This window comes from Leopardus geoffroyi, chromosome C2, assembly GCF_018350155.1.
Source record: "Leopardus geoffroyi isolate Oge1 chromosome C2, O.geoffroyi_Oge1_pat1.0, whole genome shotgun sequence".
NCBI lineage: Eukaryota > Metazoa > Chordata > Mammalia > Carnivora > Felidae > Leopardus > Leopardus geoffroyi.
The window spans coordinates 84,491,454-84,511,419 of NC_059333.1; the positions used below are offsets into that span (position 1 = coordinate 84,491,454).

At 34.2% G+C, this 19,966-nt stretch overlaps 1 protein-coding gene across 10 annotated transcripts in view; it reads right to left on the reverse strand.

Annotated features, from left to right (window-relative positions):
* The window catches only part of ATP11B (ATPase phospholipid transporting 11B (putative)), a 127,436-nt gene that overhangs the window by 10,914 nt on the left and 96,556 nt on the right, over positions 1–19,966 (reverse strand). For 2 of the 10 annotated variants that reach the window (XM_045502856.1, XM_045502855.1), the window contains exons 26-30: positions 13,762–13,785; positions 11,164–11,229; positions 10,506–10,609; positions 8,809–8,974; positions 6,037–6,122 (exon numbers count right to left, since the gene is read on the reverse strand). In XM_045502856.1, the coding sequence (XP_045358812.1) occupies positions 6,037–6,122; positions 8,809–8,974; positions 10,506–10,609; positions 11,164–11,229; positions 13,762–13,785 (446 nt within the window). Of the gene's footprint in view, positions 1–2,953; positions 3,080–6,036; positions 6,123–8,808; positions 8,975–10,505; positions 10,610–11,163; positions 11,230–13,761; positions 13,786–19,966 lie in introns of all 10 variants that reach the window. The other 8 variants (XM_045502853.1, XM_045502860.1, XM_045502854.1 and 5 more) reach the window with 6 other exon arrangements.

Genomic DNA, 19,966 nt, shown 5'->3' on the forward strand with positions numbered 1-19,966 from the left:
CAAATAATGGCTTCATCTCATTATTCAGAATTGCAAGAGCTGTTTGGTGATGGCACTTGGAAGACTGCTGTCTCTTACTCAAGGCCTATTTCTCCATAACATGCCTCAAGCTCCCGTTCACTCCTCTATGCTCCCTTCCCTCTTTTCGTTTTCCTCAAGTAAAACAAACAGCTTTGGGTGGTTATAAATTTAAATACCTCCATACTGTCCTTTAGGTATCTCCAGAAAGGAGATTTACATCTGTATGTATGTATTGCCTAAATTTAACTATTAAAATAAGCATACGGTAAGAATTACATCTATCAGGTATGCTTATTTTAATAATTTGGTTTATTCTAGTTTCAAAAAGACTGAGTCCCCTTTATTTTAATGAGGTGGCTGCAACATAAATAACAGTATCTGACTAGGAATTTGAAATTTAAGGGAAGAAGAGTATCCGTATCTGTAAAAAATGGAAAAATCACCAATTTTCATGGAAAGGGTAAATCAGAATAGCACTAATTAATGAACTAAGCCATGGTACAGCTGATGTTAAGGATTCAGTTTTCTAAGTATCAATCATCCAGAGAATGTCAGAGGATAACTGTTTGGTAGAAATAACGTCAACGCTAATATTTTTCTTCATTTCAACCTCCAGATGAAAAAGTTGCTCAAATAAGTCAGCACAGATTTGAAAATAACATTAATTTTGTAAAGTGTTGTACTTATCAGGTATGCAGCCAGGTCCTGCTACTCATGGCAGCCTTAGTATTATTTGTTTTTTAAAATGTTCAATTCTATTTCCTCACAGAAATTTTACTCAGAAAAGTGTAGCTTTTAGTGGCAAACAACTGAATACAGGCCATTAAGGTTTTCTGTTCCTTTGTAGTTCACTTCTTTGTTAATTAAATGAGACAGTGCTAGAAGCATCTTTGTCACAGAAGAGGAAGGTGACTTGTTGGCTGAAACTATTTAAAATGTTTTTTTGTTTGGGGTGGTGGCAGGTTTCAGGCAGGGGCTTAAGCATCCAGGTGCACAATGAGAAAGGTCAATAGTCCTAACATCCTGTTGACATCCTTACAGCACAGCTGGAAAGAGAGCATCCAGAACAGGCCAGGAATCCAGTGACAGAGAAATGACAAAACAATGGAAGCCAAGGAGGCAGGTGACAGTGGAAGGGAGGGAGATGATTAGAAAGCCCTAGCCCATGACAACATTTAGGGCTCAGCATCATCCTCTGCCTGATCTGACAAAGCTGACCAAATTTTGATTAGAGGAAAACAACTGCTATTTCAAGGCAGAAAAAACAGAAGAGGGATATTATATAATACTTATTTTTTTGAAGTGATTTTTATCTCAAAATACATGCCAAAGGCAGAAAACTATATAAGAAAAATATTCAAGGTATATTTTACTCAACAATGAAAGTGATATGCAAAAAAAAAAAAAAAATTGCAGATCAGGGTAATACCCCCAGCAATTTTACTAAAATCATATTCACAGTTTCAGGGTTCTTCTATCATCTTGTTTACAGGAAGAAAGACCAACTATCACAGGATGATGAGAAAACTCACTTATCACCCCTTTGTAAAAGAAATCATAACAAGGCCCCTGTTATTAGGGCATTCTAAGAACTCAACTCTCAACTGTATCATACATTTTAATGGACATATGAAAGCAAAGCAGACTAGATCCATGTCTCATGAAATATCCACTTGAACTTGAACCTTTGGGGAACTTTTATCACAAAGGACAGGAATAATTTTATAGTTTTAGTCTAATCAGGTCCCACGTGGATTATCTGTTTTGTAGATTATCTAGGACATAATATAAATCCAGGCCAGCTCTCCCTTTTTACCCAGAGACCTCGTCAGCTGAGTTTTCCTTGTGGCTCAATCAGGGCATATTTTAAAAGTTAAGAATTTTTCTATATTTATCAAAGCAGAATACCAGATTATATAGAGCGTCCCAAAACAAAAGTTGAGAATTGTTTTGAATTTCTTTTCAATTAATAGTAATAATAACAATGAAATAATTAATCAACATTTTTCATTTAGAGCAGTTCACTAAAGTAATCTAACTTTAAAAATATGTCTCCCAGAATAATTCAGATTTTTGAAATTACGTACTTGTTCTATGGTCTGATTCCATGGTACAGTTAAGATTTATAATTTTCAAGTAGCTTTGTTTTAAAGTTTCACCATTTATGAGGTTTTATCCCAAATGAGACAATAGTACCTTCTTGACCAATAATTATAATATATAAAAGGCAAATAACCCAAGTAAAAATATAATTATTAGTAGTGAGAATTTTTATCCTCCATAATTACTACCAATCAAAATATTCTGCATACCCTAATTAGGTCTAGAAGTGGTTGTCAGGATTTACTCCTCAAGAGGTGAATGAATCAAGTCCTCATCAATTCATACTTTTTTAGGACAAAGATATAACCAGGAAAGTTTATGAAAAGAAGTGAGAATCTGAGGACTATCGGTCAACAGAAAATTATTCAGTACCTCTAAGCACTCACTCATCTGATCATTTAACTCCAGACCTAGACAAGTAATCTGGTGTCTAACTATATTAAGATGCATAAAATGGTGCACAACTACCACTTCAAATGGGAAAACTGATTTCAGAAATAACAGAAATAGCATGACATACTTTCAAAAGAAGTAAAAAGGAATAGTTTATTGAATAGGTTGTGAGAATACCTTACTAGGTTAGAATCTGAGGTGAAGTAGGATTTAACACTGTAACTCCAAAGAGAGACTAGTAAAATATTCAGAGATGGACATAAAAAAATGTAAAGATCACAAAAAAGGAAGACAAGTCAACAAAAACAGTAAACACATGAGGAACAATGAAGGATTAGTGAAATAAAAACTAGGAGTCAGGCTAGTTCTCCCACAGCATGCCCCAAGCATGAGAACTTAGCGGATATGTCCCCAGGCAGGTCCAGCGCAGTACTACCTAGTGCACGCAAGAACTGTCCTGCTGGCTGCAAGCCTCAGCTAGCAGGTGCCTACTGTCCTCCCCTCTGTGCTTGCTTTCAGCAAATTCATATGCTGAGCTGACTGAACCCTTATCTTCTTCCATCTGGAAGGACAGAAAAGCAACAAGTCTCATATTACAGAACAATACTCTCACTGTATAATAGGTTTAGAATCAAAACAGCAAGTTGGGGTCTGCAATCTGCGAGGCACAAATGAATGTTCATACAACACCGCATTCATTTATCGTCACAAAAGAGAGCTAATGGCAGCTTCTTTAGGGGAATACAACAAAGCACACAAAATTAAGCCATGATTTTCCAGTGCACAAAATTAATTTAAAACCAGATTTCCTTCACTGAAATTCAACTCCGTCTATTAAATTCCTTGTCACCAAGATTTAGGGTTCTTATTGCAAAGGTATGTATGCCCACTTTCACAACCTTTATGCTCCCTTCTTAAAAGACTTTTCTACTCCAAGTGAACGTCAGCAGAGTAGAAGGCTCATTCACATGGCCTTCAAATGTCAGACATGTGGGTAAGGGGCAGGGGGCTTGATTTAATTTTTTAACAAAATTAATTTAATCTTTAATTTGAAATATATATTTTTTAGTGAGTGCTAACTAATTTACACAAATTTTTATTCTTTGCTGTTTCTATATTCTTCTCAGGAGTATGTGCCTATAGCCACGCTAATTTTAATCTTTTTTAAATTACAAGAAGATGTCCTCAATGAATAAAAAACAAAATTTTCCTTATTTCTATGTGTTTTCTCAGTCTTAGGACTGACCAATAATTATTTCTGTGAAAAAAAAAATGCTATGGTGAATGTCTTACATATATAAACAATGAAGTAGAAGTCCTTGGTTTCAAGAGTACAATAAGCTTATGTAAAGACGGCTTATTATTATTATTATTATAGCTTTGGCTATAATATAAGGGATGGGAAAATACTCAAAATGAGTTTTCTTTCATTAAAAAAGTTAATAGTTTCGTTTTAATGGTTCTTAAGAAGTACTAACTTGATTAAAGATTTGAAGGCTCTTAAAGATATTTTATATCTGCACAACTTTTCTGTCACAACAGTAAACAAGCTACCATGGATCACACCCAGGAAAACTATTTAATGCAGTTCAAGAACAAGATGTATTCAAAATTCACAGGATGCAGCAGCAGAAAGATGTATATGAACACTTGTTCTTCATGCAGCTAGGAGCAAATGCCCACGTAGTGGTCACTCACTGCTCATTTAAACACCTGGTATTTCTGCCTGGCCTTTGGTTGAGCATAGTATTTCTTTTTGTTTTCTGATGCTGACAATAAGTAAACAGACCACAGTACATAAAATGATCATCTGACAGGTAAAGGACCTGGAGACTCAGAGATGAACTAATTAGGTTAGGACACATAAGCCGCAGTGCCAAGGGCATCACTAACATCCAAGGGCTGCTGTCTTCCCAACAGGGCTCTTCCTTTTGCTACACCATCTGACTGGAGAGTGGCTTGCAGCAAAGGCTACCTGATCATATACCTGCTCTCACTGTGTTCTTTTCATAGATGAATGTTAAGTTGACTGCCCTAGCACATTGTTACAGAACCTGGGATCTCTCTAATTTATGATATCCTTACCCAATTGTTTTTAAGTCTATTATTGCTCAAAAACAAACAAACAAAAAAAACATGGCTTGATTTAAGCCAACATGATATGTGAAAATACGATTTCATAAAAATGGCAAGATTATTTACAAAACAAAACTTATCTTTACTTAACAAAAGAGTTTGTCAGAGTGTTCTTTTAAGTAACAAGCTCTCCTACTGCCTTAGAGTTAAATAATTAGATGTTCAAAAATGTGATAAATACCCACTGTTTTCAGAAAGGCACATATGGATAACATGTGTTATACATATTTGACTCAACCAAAGGTGAAGGCAAATCTTCAAGTTTGTTTTGATTTTAGTTCTTGTTTTAAACATAAAATTTAGGTGACTACCACTTAAACACCCATTTTTATATTCATGTACAATTATTACACCTTTGTAATTCAAAGTAGAATATATCAAAAATCTGGAAGATAATAAAAATAAAATCAAAAAGTTTGATAAAACTTTAGAACAGCTCAAAATTATGAACTCAAGAGTTATAAAAGCCATTACTTAAGCATTGCTTTGTCAAAGCCATTTGCTTGATCAAATGAACATAGATTAGAAACTTTGAGAATAAGAAACAATTAAAAAAACATATTAAGAATACACAAGATACTGACGGCGAGAAACTGAAAAGTGCCAAAAGTAAAAAAAAAATTTTTGTTTTAGTTATTAGTTATATTACTTTTTCTCTTCAAATCAGACTGGAGTTAAAGTTAATAAACAGTTCTGGTGACTTAATTATCAAAAGTTTCAGGATTTAAAACTTTCCTTCTCTTCTATAAAAAGACATCTATATTATTATTTTTGTGGTAACGGACAGAATGGATCTGTCTGTGGAGATAAATATATGTATCTCATATATATATATGAGATACAAAATATATTGTGCAATTTATAGATGCACTAAACAGTAGCAAGGATATGAAATGTTTCAGCAGCCATTACAGTGTACAAAGACAAACACACACATGTATTTACAGCACAAATTAAGGCAAGATAAAAAATGGGCAACTCTCAGTTCCAAGTAACTGAAACTTAAAAAAACTTTAAACTTTATGATGAATTTCTGTAGCTTAAATTACTCAACATGCAGGAGCATCCTTAATTATGAAAATAATATGACAAGCAGAAGCATCAGAATTGTACTATAAAAGGTAGTTAAGGTGTACAATAGATAACAAGGTACAGATCTCTGTCCTGTTATGCTGAATTTTCATCTGAATTTTCAGTTCAAAGAAGAAATGGATATATATTTTAAGTTTTAATATACATATTAATAAAGGTCAAATTAGAGACAGAGCTGTGCTAACAAAAATGCCCCACTCTTATTTCATGCCTCTGCCCATCTTTTGAATATTGTTTAATTGACCTTTAGCATGCAGAAGAGTTAACAAGGTTCTACTCCTCCTACTCTACCTAAGTTTGCTCAGCTGATTCCTGGCCCTCGACAATGGCTGCAGTGCGATGAACTCGTCACTTAAAGCAACTGTGTTGGAGTACATCTATAAGTGGACAGAAAAGGGATGGTACATACAACAAGTCAGTGAGCTGTAATCATCACCTAAGAGACAGACACAGGACAAACTTTGTAAAGACATCTGTTCCTCCAAGAATAGGAAATATACATGGTACACATACATGACTGACATTTGTAGGGCTGTTGGCTCTGCAATCAAGAGAATTTATTCTTCATTCTTAATACCACATGGTTATTCTGGAGAAAAACAAAGCTCAAAATAAATGCTGACAACTCTTTTTTTTTTTTTTTTTTTTTAAGGTTTTTTTCTTCTTGCTACTTTTGGCAAACAATGAAGTGTCTGACAATTTTCTAACCATTTCTTCATCATTTGAAATCAGTGGTAATGGTATAAGTCTGAAATAATAAAGATTACTGCTTGTAGCAAAGGAATAATGTCACACATAGGATGTGAATAACCATATACTGTTTCAGCAAAAACAAAACAAAACAAAAAAAACACAAAAACCCCCAGCAGGTTAGAAGATCTCTGAATGGAAGTAAACATTTCCTCTTTGGGTTGGACCACAATAGAACATCGGGTCAAGTCATTTAAAATTAAGTTTAGCGGTGCAAAAGGGAGATTGTACTAGATTACACACCCATTTAAAATAAGTTTAGTTTACCCTACATTCCATTTTTAATCGATTTTAACCTATGGTAAAAGAACCAAAATATATATAAAATACTTCTAGCTTTTTCTGGTGTAAAGGTCTACTTTTAGGTGACAAATATTTCCTATGTAATCCTTTGAAAAGAGGCCATAGAAAAGGTAGCAAGAACTAATATCACTTTTTATTATCATAAGAAATCTCTATAAATACACATATTCTCATGTATCTAAAGATAAATGTAAATAAATCTGATTACTTTTATAAAGAATTAAGTTTTAAAAGTGGTGTCGTTAATATATTTTGGTGAAATATAACTTTATACAGGCCAAGAGAGGAAGACAAATGTGTTATCCATAAAGGTCTAGAAAAAGTGTAATAGACAATGTATTTAATACACTTAATACATTTAATACTTCCTTACTATAAATATTTATGTTTGAAGATTAGAAAAAAGATACACAAACCTTTTTGATATATATTTAAGGAATATACTGCAGAATAGAAAAGTTTCTCCATGCTGATGTAACTATGTGAGCACAGAGTAATCAATTATGCAAATTTCTCCAGCCCCATTTGGAAATTAGTATCACAGAGCAACATCCTCACTGTCCTGATAATTGTGATGCTTTTACTGAGGACTCACTATGTACAGGCCCAGGGTTAGGTGTTTTATATTCATTATCTCGACAATCATGTAAGGTAGTAATTATTATTCTGATTTTACAGAGGAGGAAATTGAGGCTTAGGGATGTGACTTGATTAGGGACACACATTTTATAAATGGTTAAGATGGTATTTGAATTAAGTCTGTCAGGCTTCAGAGGCCTATGCTGTTTCAATGGAGTTAAAATGTATATTGGCTACGACTTAGTTACCAAAGCAAAGAAATGCTAAAGAAATGTTGATATGATCAACTGAAATTAAAGCTAATACATCATTTAGGAACCCACCTCAGATCACTACATACTTAGGGAGCAATTATTCTATTTTTGAATACACAACTAAATTTTCAAAATTTAAACAAAATTTGCTTAGTGTGTAGCAAATATGCAGAAAAAGTCTCAACCATGTACAAGTCAAATATACAAAATGGCACATTCAACTAAATAGCTATTATTTCCTGAGCATCTACTATGTTATTGAACATTATTTCACTTAATCCTCATTATAAAGGTAATGAAATAGATAGTTCTATCATAATTTTACTACTCATGAGGAAAGGGAGACTTAAAGTTACGGAGCTACCAAGTGGTAGAACTGGGTTCTGAACTGAGAATTATCAGGCTCTAAAGACTATATTCTTAAACACCATGTAACACATTGTTAATATTTATTAATATGCATTTAGTAAGAAAATATATTTTATAAAAATCCATTCTGTAAAAATTATTTAGGTTAAAGAACTTATTTCAGACTCTTGTTGAAAACAATGTGAAAAACTGATACTAGAATTCTAATGTGTATCTAAAGACATGGATTTATCCCAATTACAGATCTCTGATAGAATGCCGTAATGTTATTTAAAACATATTTATTATGTTTATCTGGACATAACTTGATAGTCTTCTATTTAAATCTAGAGCTCTGTTGGGGCGCCTGGGTGGCGCAGTCGGTTAAGCGTCCGACTTCAGCCAGGTCACGATCTCGCGGTCTGTGAGTTCGAGCCCCGCGTCGGGCTCTGGGCTGATGGCTCAGAGCCTGGAGCCTGTTTCCGATTCTGTGTCTCCCTCTCTCTCTGCCCCTCCCCCGTTCATGCTCTGTCTCTCTCTGTCCCAAAAATAAATAAACATTGAAAAAAAAAAAAAATTAAAAAAAAAAAAAAATCTAGAGCTCTGTTAATAAACAGTATAATTTAAGAAAATTTTAATTTGCCAGGAGTCAAAATTAATAGAAATAAGAAACAACTAAAAAATATCACATATAATAATATTTATTTTGCGAAATACTTGACACAAGAATGGATAATTTCCTATTCTGTGATATAAGCAAATTATAATGACAGCTATTCATCATTACAGACCTCTAATTAAAAAGGTATTGTATATAAAAAGTGGTTACCTGTGCCTTTTCAGTATTTGTAGGATGGAGCTGTCGTTCAAATACTTTCTTCACAATATCAAGTAGTAGACATGTAACAACCATAAGTATTATGGCAAACCAAGCAGAACCACTTGATAGGAGCTGAATAAATACAAAGTACATATTCTGGGAGCCCAAAAATGGCCTGCAAAGAAAGAAGGTAGGCTTAATAGAAATAGAAAACTGGGTACCTGGGTGGCTCAGTTGGTTAAGCATCCAACTTCAGTTCAGGTCATGATCTCATAGTTCATGAGTTCATACGCTGTGTCAGGCTCTGTTCTGACAGCTCAGACCCTGGAGCCTGCTTCAGATTCTGTGTGTCTCTCTCTCTGCCCCTCCCCTGTTCGTACTCTGCCTCTCTCTCTCTTTCAAAAATAAACATAAACATTTAAGTAGAAAACTGGTAAGACAATTTCTTAAATCAAAGCATCATGTAAATCCGCTATATGTGAACATCATAATTTTAAGATTACTCCAGGAAAATGGTCAAAATTTGGAATTAGTATAATTAACTGCATATCTAATAAAACGAGAGACTTAAATTGTTAAAAATGAAATCCAATTTAATTACTTTCAATGACAACTATAGTTTTTATTATTAGGAGGGTGACAAGTAGCTGACTAGGTAACTCTACCTGAGCAGTAGGATATCAAAAGAATTATGCAGTAATACAGACTTATGAGACCAAGAATAGCAAGGAAAAGTATGTAACAAAATACTTTCCACTAAGCAACTAAATACTGATTACTCAAATCCTAGGCTGAAAAGCTCTTCTTAGAAGTTCTTCTCTAAAAATGTATTTTACAATAAATACACTCACAATTACAAATTCTACATAGTAACAGGTATAGTCAACATACTCTTTTTGGAATTTTTGTATAGATCACTTCAAAAGAATATGGGGAAATACAGAAAGAAATGTAAAAATAAAGAGGATTAAAATTAAACATTCTAGATGATAATAAGGGTATCCTTGTATGATCCTAAATGGAGGTTAATATTTAATCCAAGATGTTTTGGCTACTTTGTGTAGTTTTCTGCCTGACACTGGCATCAAAGACACAGTGGGCAAATGTAATTCTCCAAAGGAGAGATTTTAGATTCTCACTCACTAAAGAGTCTTAGGAGAGGCATTAATTTTCTCCAAAGGAGAGATTTTAGATTCTCACTCACTAAAGAATCTTGGGAGAGGCATTAATTTTCAATCTATCAGAGTGACAGAATATCTGATTTTACCAATAAAGACGAAGCATATTATTTACTTTTGAAAAAGAAGTTAACTCATTCATAAAAATAATGGTTCTATGTGACTTATATTATGTACACTGATAATTTAGAGGTAATATGGTTAGTGTAATTTGAACACTAAGTGTACAGTAAAACAACTGTGGTTTAAACCCTAGCTTTGCTACTTCTTAACCTTTGTTATCTTGGTTTTCAGTTTCCATATTGAAAGAATAGAGATAATAATATCTTAAGTTAAAACCACTAGAACATAGTATATATTCAGTAATTGTTAATTTTGCTTCTCCCTATCAGTAAGATCAACTGAAAGAAGCAAATTTATTACCGAATAGGGTCTCAAAATTATTCTGAGCAGAATTTGTTCATAATATAACCTATCATAATAAATAGAGTTGAAGCAATATAATTAAAATATAATATAGTTACTTACCAGAGAATCCCTCCATAAAACAAAGAAAATACAAAATAGAATATAATAGATCCCCAGGTAACAAGATGGTTGATCCAGGTCCAAAAATGAGTTTCCAAAGCCATCTAAAAAAAATTTTTTTAAATCTTTAATACAAAATAATACTTACTTAAGTTAAGCCTCATAGATGAAATTCAAGAATAAAATGTAGTAATTTTAAGTGCCTAAGGTTCCTATGGCAAGTCCCTCAGAAGATAAATATTAATGAAAGGGTCCATATGAAATTGAATAATTTCAAGTTTATAATGTTTTCCTTCTATGAGGAAGTAGCACTGAAATTTATTGAATACTTTATTCTCTACTCCATGGACTAAAACAACCTGGGTTATTTAACATTATATATAGGGAAGTGAAATTTCAGAGATGAATATTGTGAGGTTAACCTTTATTTGACCATAAAAATCAGCTGAGGCTTTCCAAAATAACAAACTTAAATGTTTTTTAATAAAAATTAAAATGAAATATTAAAATAGCAATCAGTGAAATTATTCATGACTAAAAAAAGGAGAAGTTAAAAGGGAAACATATCAACCTACAGCTAAAAAAAAAAAACAAAGAAAATTAACTTTGAATTATACAGATACAAAATGTGTCCATGTTTCTAATTTCTGCACCATACCTTGACTGTGACTGTAATAACCATGACTGTGAAAACCAAGGTGCCAAATGTCCAGTTTCCAAACATCTAAACAGAAAACAAAAAAACAAAAACCAGAACCATTACTCCATTAAGTATTAATAGGATGCTAAATCAGATATAAGGAAAAAGAAAAAAGCCACATAACTTCGTTCTTTACTAAAAATCACTTGCATTATGAAGGCCAGGTACATTTGAAATCTGTGACTACATTTGTACGGTTAAAGCAGGTTATGAAAGGTTAAAGGTTATGAAAAAAACATAAAGCATTATGTTTATTACCGTCATGTAAAAATGATCCTTTGGATAACATTATCAGATTAGAAACCCAAAGATGGCTTTGAGATTGTGTGACACAGGATGTTTTTAGTTAGAATGATAGTTATTAGTGACTACTTTATTCATGTCACACAATAAAAATGATAACTCTTCAATCACAACTGTCTTCTGAAACCATTCCAACCAGAGGTTATGGCAGATCACTTGACACTGTATTTCTGGACACAGCGTAGGTGAGCAGGCTCATAGGGTAATTCTAATTTTAAGTTTTTGAGGAAACTCCACATTGTTTTCCAGAGTGGCTGCACCAGTTTGCCTTCCCACTAACAGTGCAAGAGGGTTCCCGTTTCTCCACATCCGCACATCTGTAGTTTCCGGGGTTGTTAATTTTAGCCACTCTGACTGGTGTGAGGTGGTATCTCAATGGGGTTTTGATTTGTCTTTCCCTGATGATGAGCAATGTTGAACATCTTTTCATGTGTCTTTTAGCCATCTGTATGTCTTTGGAAAAGTGTCTATTTATGTCTTCTGCCCATTTCTTCATTGGATTATTTGTTTTTTGGGTATTGAGTTTGGCAAGTTCTTTACAGTTTTTGGACACTCTTTATCCGATATGTCATTTACAAATATCTTCTCCCATTCCGTCAGTTGCCTTTTAGTTTTGTTGATTGTTTCCTTTGTGGTGCAGTAGCTTTTTATCTTGATGAGGTCCCAATAGTTCATTTTTGCTTTTAATCCCATTGCCTTTAGAGACGCATTGAACAAGAAATTGCAGTGGCTGAGGTCAAAGAGGTTGTTTCCTGTTTTCTCCTCTAGGGTTTTGATGGTTTCCTGTCTCACATTTAGGTCTTTCATCCATTTTGGGTTTATTTTTGTGTGTGGTGTAAGAAAGGGATCTAGTATGCTAGATATGTTACCAGTATGCTACTGGTATCTAGTGGGTAGAGGCTAGGCATGCTGCTTAACATCCTACAACTCCTAGGATGAACCCCTACAATTAAAATTATCTGGCTCAAAATATCATTAGTACAGAAGGTGGGAAGCCCTGATTCTGAGGGTAGGAAGAGAAGACTGAAGAGGAATAGTCAGTAAAGAAGCCAAAGTAAGTTATAGAAGCTGAGAGAAGATAACGGCAGGTAGGAAGGCTTTGTAAATTGTGCCCAGTGGTTGAGTTCATAAGGGCTGGGAAATGCTCTTGGATTTAACAATGTAGGGGTGGCTGGTGACCATAAAGAACATGGTTTTGACAGAGTGCTGGGAGCAAAAGCCCCACAGGAGTATGTTCAAGGGAGAAGAGGAAACAGGAAGTAGAAACAGCAAAAAAAGATAACTTCTTCAAATTTTGCTCTGAAAATACACAAAAAATACAGCAAACGCAATCTGTAGCTCAAGGAACTGTGGTTTTCATTAGAAGATGGGAAATATTAGAACATGTTTGTATGGTGACTAGTATGATCTAATAGAGGATGACAGATTGATGAGAAGGAAGGTGAAAAGATAATTGCAGGAGTAAAGTCCCAGGTTAGGCAAGAAGGGGTTTAAGAATAAACAAAAGATGAAAACTTTTTGTATTAGGTTTAACTTAACTATACAGAGATCTATAAATGAATTACCTTCCCTAATCAGTTGTTTAGTTCTCCAATACAAACTCTCTTTATTATAAATTTTAAACATTTGATCAATTGTTGGGTGATACGATAAGAAGCGAAGTATATTTTTCTTAAAAAAAATTTTTTTTAATGTTTATTTATCTTTGAGAGACAGAGTGCAAGCAGCAGAGCGTCAGAGAGAGAGAGGGAGACACAGAATCTGAAGCAGGCTCCAGGCTCTGAGCTGTCAGCACAGACCCCGTCCTGGGGTTTGAACCCACACAGTCCGATGCAGGGCTCTAACACATGAACTGTGAGATCATGACCTGAGCTGAAGTCGGATGCTTAACTGACTGAGTCACCCAGGTGCCCTGCAAAGTGTATTTTTCTGTTCTCTTCTAATGTACACTAAATTTCATTTGCTATCAATTGCCTGGAGTATTACCAGTGCTTTAAATATTTGTCTCATGAATAAGTGAACATACAGGGAAATTCTTTAATGAACTAGATAATCAAAGTTGTATTAATCATAAAATGCTTTATTCAAAGAAATCTGTATCTACTTATAGGAATTAATTGCATATGTGTTCTTGAATGACCTGACTGGTAATTACAGTGGTTAAATCATTTAAATTGAAATAAAAGATACTGTATTCACTGTGGAATACAGATACAAAATGACATATTTCTAGTCTTAACACAGAGCTCTTACCATTTGGTGGTTAGGTTTCAACAGCTGATGACATGTATAGCATGAAAGAGAAATTAATTAAGGATAGGAAATAAGGGGAGAAATCATTATAATTTCAAGAAAAAATAGTGAACAGTATAAAAAAGTTTATTTTTCTCTTTCAGAATTACAACCTGAAATTTCATCTCTTTAGTCTACCTTGAGTTGCTAATTAATCTGGCAAATGGTCCAGACCTAGAAGGTTTGATGAGGGTGAATTACTTTTTCTTCCTTAATATGTTATATCTCATTAAATTTTTAATGTGGTGGAATAGTGTACAAAATGTATTTTAGAATGGTACTGTGGCTCTGATAATTCCAACATCTCCACTGTAACTAACTAACTAGAATTAGAATACTCTAAAAACTTCCCTTTTTCTCCCAATCCTATATATATTTTTGTAATTTCAGTTATTTTAGTTTTTAAAACTGGGTACAATTTCATAAGGACACAAATCATTAATGGTAGACATTTTCCTTTTAGTTCTTGCACACTTCAATAGAACAAAACCAAAACAAGCAAATTTAAAAAAACCCTTATTTGGGCCAGATCTCATTTTAAATAGTAGTTGCCTAGTTTGTCATTTTCATATCAGACCACTGAGAATGAGTGGAGTAGGTATTAGTATTTGAATTCCTGAGTTAACAGGAGCTGTTTTTCTTTTATCTTCTTTCTTATGAAGCCTTTGGCTGAAACCACCCAACAAGCAAAATGTCATGTAGGCTTATGATGGGAACTCAGCTACCTCTAAAACTCTTCTCCTGATTATTTTCCTCCCTATATCATCTTGGTTTTCCATTCTCACCATATGACTAAAATTCCCTCCTTTCTGTTTCCTTCATTGTAGTGTTTTAGTCTTCTAATGTACTCTTACCCAAGCTGACATGCCTTTGCCTTTGCATCCTACAGAAGTCCACTTTATTGGAGGTGAACTCTTTGAATCTGAATTGCTTTTCTACCTTCTTTCTTATCTATAACCTTAAGTAGCATCTTCCCCATCTATGATTTTAAATAGCTTTTTCCCTGAGAAAGTTACCTTGCTGAGATCATAGGAAGACAATACAAGCTATTTCCAAAAATATTCCAAACAGCAACATTGTCAGAATAAGTGTGTTCTAAGATGAGATTACTTACTCTGCAGAGATCAAGAGAGGGGGAGATAAATTCTTCTTTTTTTAAAAAGACAGTCATTTGTTTTTAGTACCTCTTACTTTACTGAAATAAACATTCTTCATTGGTGTTTACCTCCCAATTATTTAGCTTTTCAAAAAAAAAAAAAATGATTTCATAGATAGTCATGTTCTTAGAAACAGAAAGCAGAATTGATTTCCAAGGGCTGAGAAGAGGGAGAAATGGGTAGTAGTTTATAGAGTTTTGGTTTTCCAAGTTGAAAAAGTTCTGACGATTTTATTGTACAACAATATGAATATACTGAACTGCACTCTTAAAAATGTTAAGGTGGTTAAAAAAAAAGTATCACATTCTTTTACAAAGCAGGAAAGAATATCCAATGGGAAAAAGACTATCTCTTCAACAAATGGTGTTGGGAAAAATGGACAGCAACATGCAAAAGAAACTGGACCGCTTTCTTACACCATACACAAAAATAAATTCAAAATGGATTAAGACCTAAATGTGAAACCTGAAACCATAAAAATCCTAGAAGAGAACACAGTCAAGAACTTCTTTGACAACAGCCTCAGGAGCTTTTTTTCTACATGTGTCTCCTGAGGCAAGGGAAAACAAATGCAAAAATAAACTACTGGGGCTGCATCAAAATAAAACTTCTGCACAATGAAGGAAACAATCAACAAAACAAAAAGGCAATCTATGGTATGGGAGAAAATATTTGCAAATGACAAAGCCAATAAACGGTCAGTATCCAAAACATATAAAGAACTTGTAAAACTCAACACCCCAAAAACAAATAATCCAATTAAAAATTGGGCAGAAGACATGGACAGACATTTCTCCAAAGAAGACATCCTGAGGGCTGACTCAAGAAAAGATGCTCACCATCACTTACCATCAGGGAAATGCAAATCAAAACTACAGTAAAGTATCACCTCACACCTATCAGAATGGCTAAAATCAACAACACAAGAAACAACAGGTGTTGGCGGGTATGTGCAGAAGAGAACACTTGAGCACTGTTGGTGGGAATGTAAACTGGTGCAGCCACCGTGAAAAACAGTATGGAGGTTCCTCAAAAGGTTAAAAACAGAACCACCCTATAATCCAGCAATTTGCACTACTGGATATTTACAAAGAGTACAAAAACACTAATTCAAATGGATACATGTATCTCTATGTTTACAGCAGCATTACTTACAAAGTATGGAAGCAGCCCGAATGTCCACTGATTGAAAAATAAACAAGAGGTGGTATATATACACAATGAAATATTAGTCAGCCATTAAAAGAGAATGAAATTTTGTCATTTGCAACGATACAGATGGAGCTAGAGAGTATAATGCTAAGTGAAATAAGTTAGGGAAAGACAAATACCATATGATTTCACTCATGGGGAATTTAAGAAACAAAACAAACCAGCAAAGGGGAGAGAGAGAGAGAGAGAGAGAGAGAGAGAGAAACCAAGAAACAGACTCTTAATTACAGAGAACAAAGTGATGATTACCAGAGGGGAGGTGGGTGGAAGGATGGGTTAAATAGGTGATGAAGATTAAGGAATACACTTGTGATGAGCACTGGGTGACATAAGGAATTGAATCACTGTATGGCACACCTGAAACTAATAGAACACTGTATGTCAACTAACTGGAATTAAAAAAAGACTTTCTAAAAAGTATCAAATTACCTATTTTTAAATATGTGCAGTTTACTGTATATCAAATACAACTCAAGGTGTTTTTAAAAAATGATTTAATGGAAATCAGTTTTCATTATTTTTGGAGGACTTAAAAATTTTTTTAATTCATTTTTTTATATTTCTAAGTAACCTGTACACCCAACGTGAGGCTCAGACTCACAACACTGAGATCCAGAGTTGCATGCTTTACTGACTAATAAGCCAGCCAGGTTCCCCTGGAGGGCTTAAAAAAATTTTAAGTTATATTAAGATCTGACTGACTTATTTTGCTTAGCATTGTAATTTCACTCATACATGTAATTTAAGAAAGAAAACAAACAAGCAAAGGGAAAAAGAGAGGGAGACAAATTAAGAAATGGATGCTTAACTCTATAGAGGACAAACTGATGATTACCAGAAGAGAGGGGAGTGGGGAGATGGGCTGAATAGATGATGGGGATTAAGGAGGGCACTTGTTGTGACGAGTACTGGGTGATGTATGGAATTGGTGAATCACTATATTGTACACTAGAAACTAATATAACACTGCATGTTAACTAACTGGAATCAAAACAAAATCTTAAATAAAACTAAAGTTTTTGTCAAACATAAAGTTACATCAAGATCTCTAACAAACATTCTATAACCATTTTAACTTTTGTCAAAACTCTTTAAACATAAAAGAAATGGTGATTGTGCTTTTCCATGAAGCATGTTTAAAAACACCAAAAAAGTTGATTCTGTTGGATTACAGAAATACTTTAAAGTTTTAGATTCTGTGTCTCCCTCTCTCTCTGCCCCTCCCCCGTTCATGCTCTGTCTCTCTCTGTCCCAAAAAAAAAAAAAAAAAAAAATATTAAAGTTTTATGTTAAGCTCATTTTTTAGCTTTGAAAATAAAATGAAAAGATTACCCATGCAATACAGCCACCAAATTACTAATCTGTGACTTCTGGACAAATGTTTGTGATGATACCACTGCACTGTAAGATAAGCTCCAGGTTGTAACTCCAAGCACTAGGAGTATCTTAAGCCTGCATAAGGCTAGGCAAATTTTACATGAATTTAATTCTTCTACTATTTTGGAGAAAAATAATTAAAAATTAGTCACTATGTCATTTTTAAATGGTGCTGTGAAGGTAAAGATCTGCCCACAGGAAAGCAGTTTTTAGACACACACACACAAACAAGCATTCAGCCATGTTATATACTTTACTCTTTCCAAATCTCAGAGAATATTTTATCAGGGTGCTTGTATTTTACTAAAGAAAGGAAGTCCTGTTAAAAAGATCTGAGAATATATGAAAAATGCGTAATTCTTTCCTAAGTTAAAGAGAAATTAAGAATGAGTGAATACTTCAAAAATATTTGTCAAAAATTCATACTTACAATATTCATGATACTGCTAGACCCTTATACAAAAAATGGGAGTGGAATCTTAACTTCTCCTGAACTGTTCTGCTCTACCTGGACCCCAAACTATTTCAACTCTTTCTCCTGCTCCTCTCTCAGGGTCACTGATTTGCATCAACTTCATCTTTATCTCCAGCTATTCCTCTTCCCAGTACTTTCCCCTAATAATGTTTTCTACTTCAGGCTTTCAACTGTTGGTAGATTTGTTGGGCACACAAGAATAACTAACTGGAAAACAGAAACCATTCAACATATCCAGTGTTGAACAATGGGACATGACCTAGATGTCTAAAAAGATTTTCAGTATAGGAAGACGTAAGAGAGGGCTGGAGCAAAAGGACAGAGGTCTGTGGGCTTAACCCTAAGGAACAGATGGTTCTAAGACTTTGGGGAAAAAAGAGTCAAGAGATGAAATATAACAATGGCTTGGAACTAAAATGAGCACATTCTGAGAGAGTCAGCAAGGACAGTTTAACATACACATTTAAAGAGGAGAGAGATTCCAGGAGAAGTTGATCAGATGGGATTGGGAAGGCAGGGTCTTCAAAATACTTATTGGATGGTAAAAATAACAACTAACTCTGCTAAGACTGATTGAGTACTTGTACATGCTAGCCACTATGCCTAATGCTCTTTATATATAATAATCCTCACTGCAAACCTAGAAGGCAGGGATTCTGCTCCTATATATAATTTTGTGGGTGAGGAAACTGAGTCTTACAGAGATTAACTAACTCATCCCAAATCACTCAAATGGTAACTTCAGGTGTCAGGTTGTGGAGTCATTTCACCTGATCCCAATGTGTGTTTCTTTCCCACTATACCTAGTATTGGTGGCAGGGAGTAGTAGATTAGTTTCTAATGGTATATATCTAGAACAATTAGGCTAAAAGGGGAAAGAAGTTAATGATTTACAAATTGAATTACCAAAAAAAGGGAAACCAACAATTCATACATGGTAATGAAAAAAAATCTTCATTAAGATTTTATCTTTGTATACAGCATGCTTAAAATTTAATTTTAAAAGTCACTAAACATAAGAAACAAATTTAAATTATCAAGGGAATACTTAAATTCTGACATATAATAAAATACTATGTAGTCACGAAAAAATATTTTTGAAGCATTTTTAATAACATGGAAAATCACTTAGGCTATAATAAGGGGAGAACTATAATAAAGCTATCATTGGGGCGCCTGGGTGGCTTGGTCGGTTAAGCGTCCGACTTCGGCTCAGGTCATGATCTCACGGTCCGTGAGTTCGAGCCCCGCGTCGGGCTCTGTGCTGACAGCTCAGAGCCTGGAGCCTGTTTCCGATTCTGTGTCTCCCTCTCTCTCTGCCCCTCCCCTGTTCATGCTCTGTCTCTCTCTGTCTCAAAAATAAATAAACGTTAAAAAAAAAAAGCTATCATTGAGACATAGGGGGATATAAATTATGAGGTTAATGGAAAATAGCAAAAAATAAAAAGGAATGGGTGAAAACATGTTAAAATCATTGAAGTAATTATACTTAGGTAAAAGGACAACAGGTGATTTCTTTTTTTTTTTTTAAATTAAAACAATTATTTTAGTAACCTCTACACCTACTGTGGGGCTCAAACTTACAACCCCAATATCAAGACTAGCACATCCTCTGACAGACTCAGCCAGGGGCCCTGGTGATTTATTTTCTTTATATTTTTTCCTATGTATTTCAAATTTAATGGACACATACAACTTTTAAAATCAGGAACAAAGTACTAACCAGCAACAAAAAAATTAATTTCCTTTTATGGATGACATGTTCCTTCTATTTTTCAAACCTTCTGTCCAGTTTTCACCCTAATATTTCAGGTAGCAATGGGCATACTATCTGTAAGTTTGATGGTCCTTGCACAGGTGGCACTATTGTGCACAAAGGCACTGGGCTAATAACTTGTTTCTCAAAGGAACTTAGGATCATGGCTAAGCACACAGGCTTTGAAGT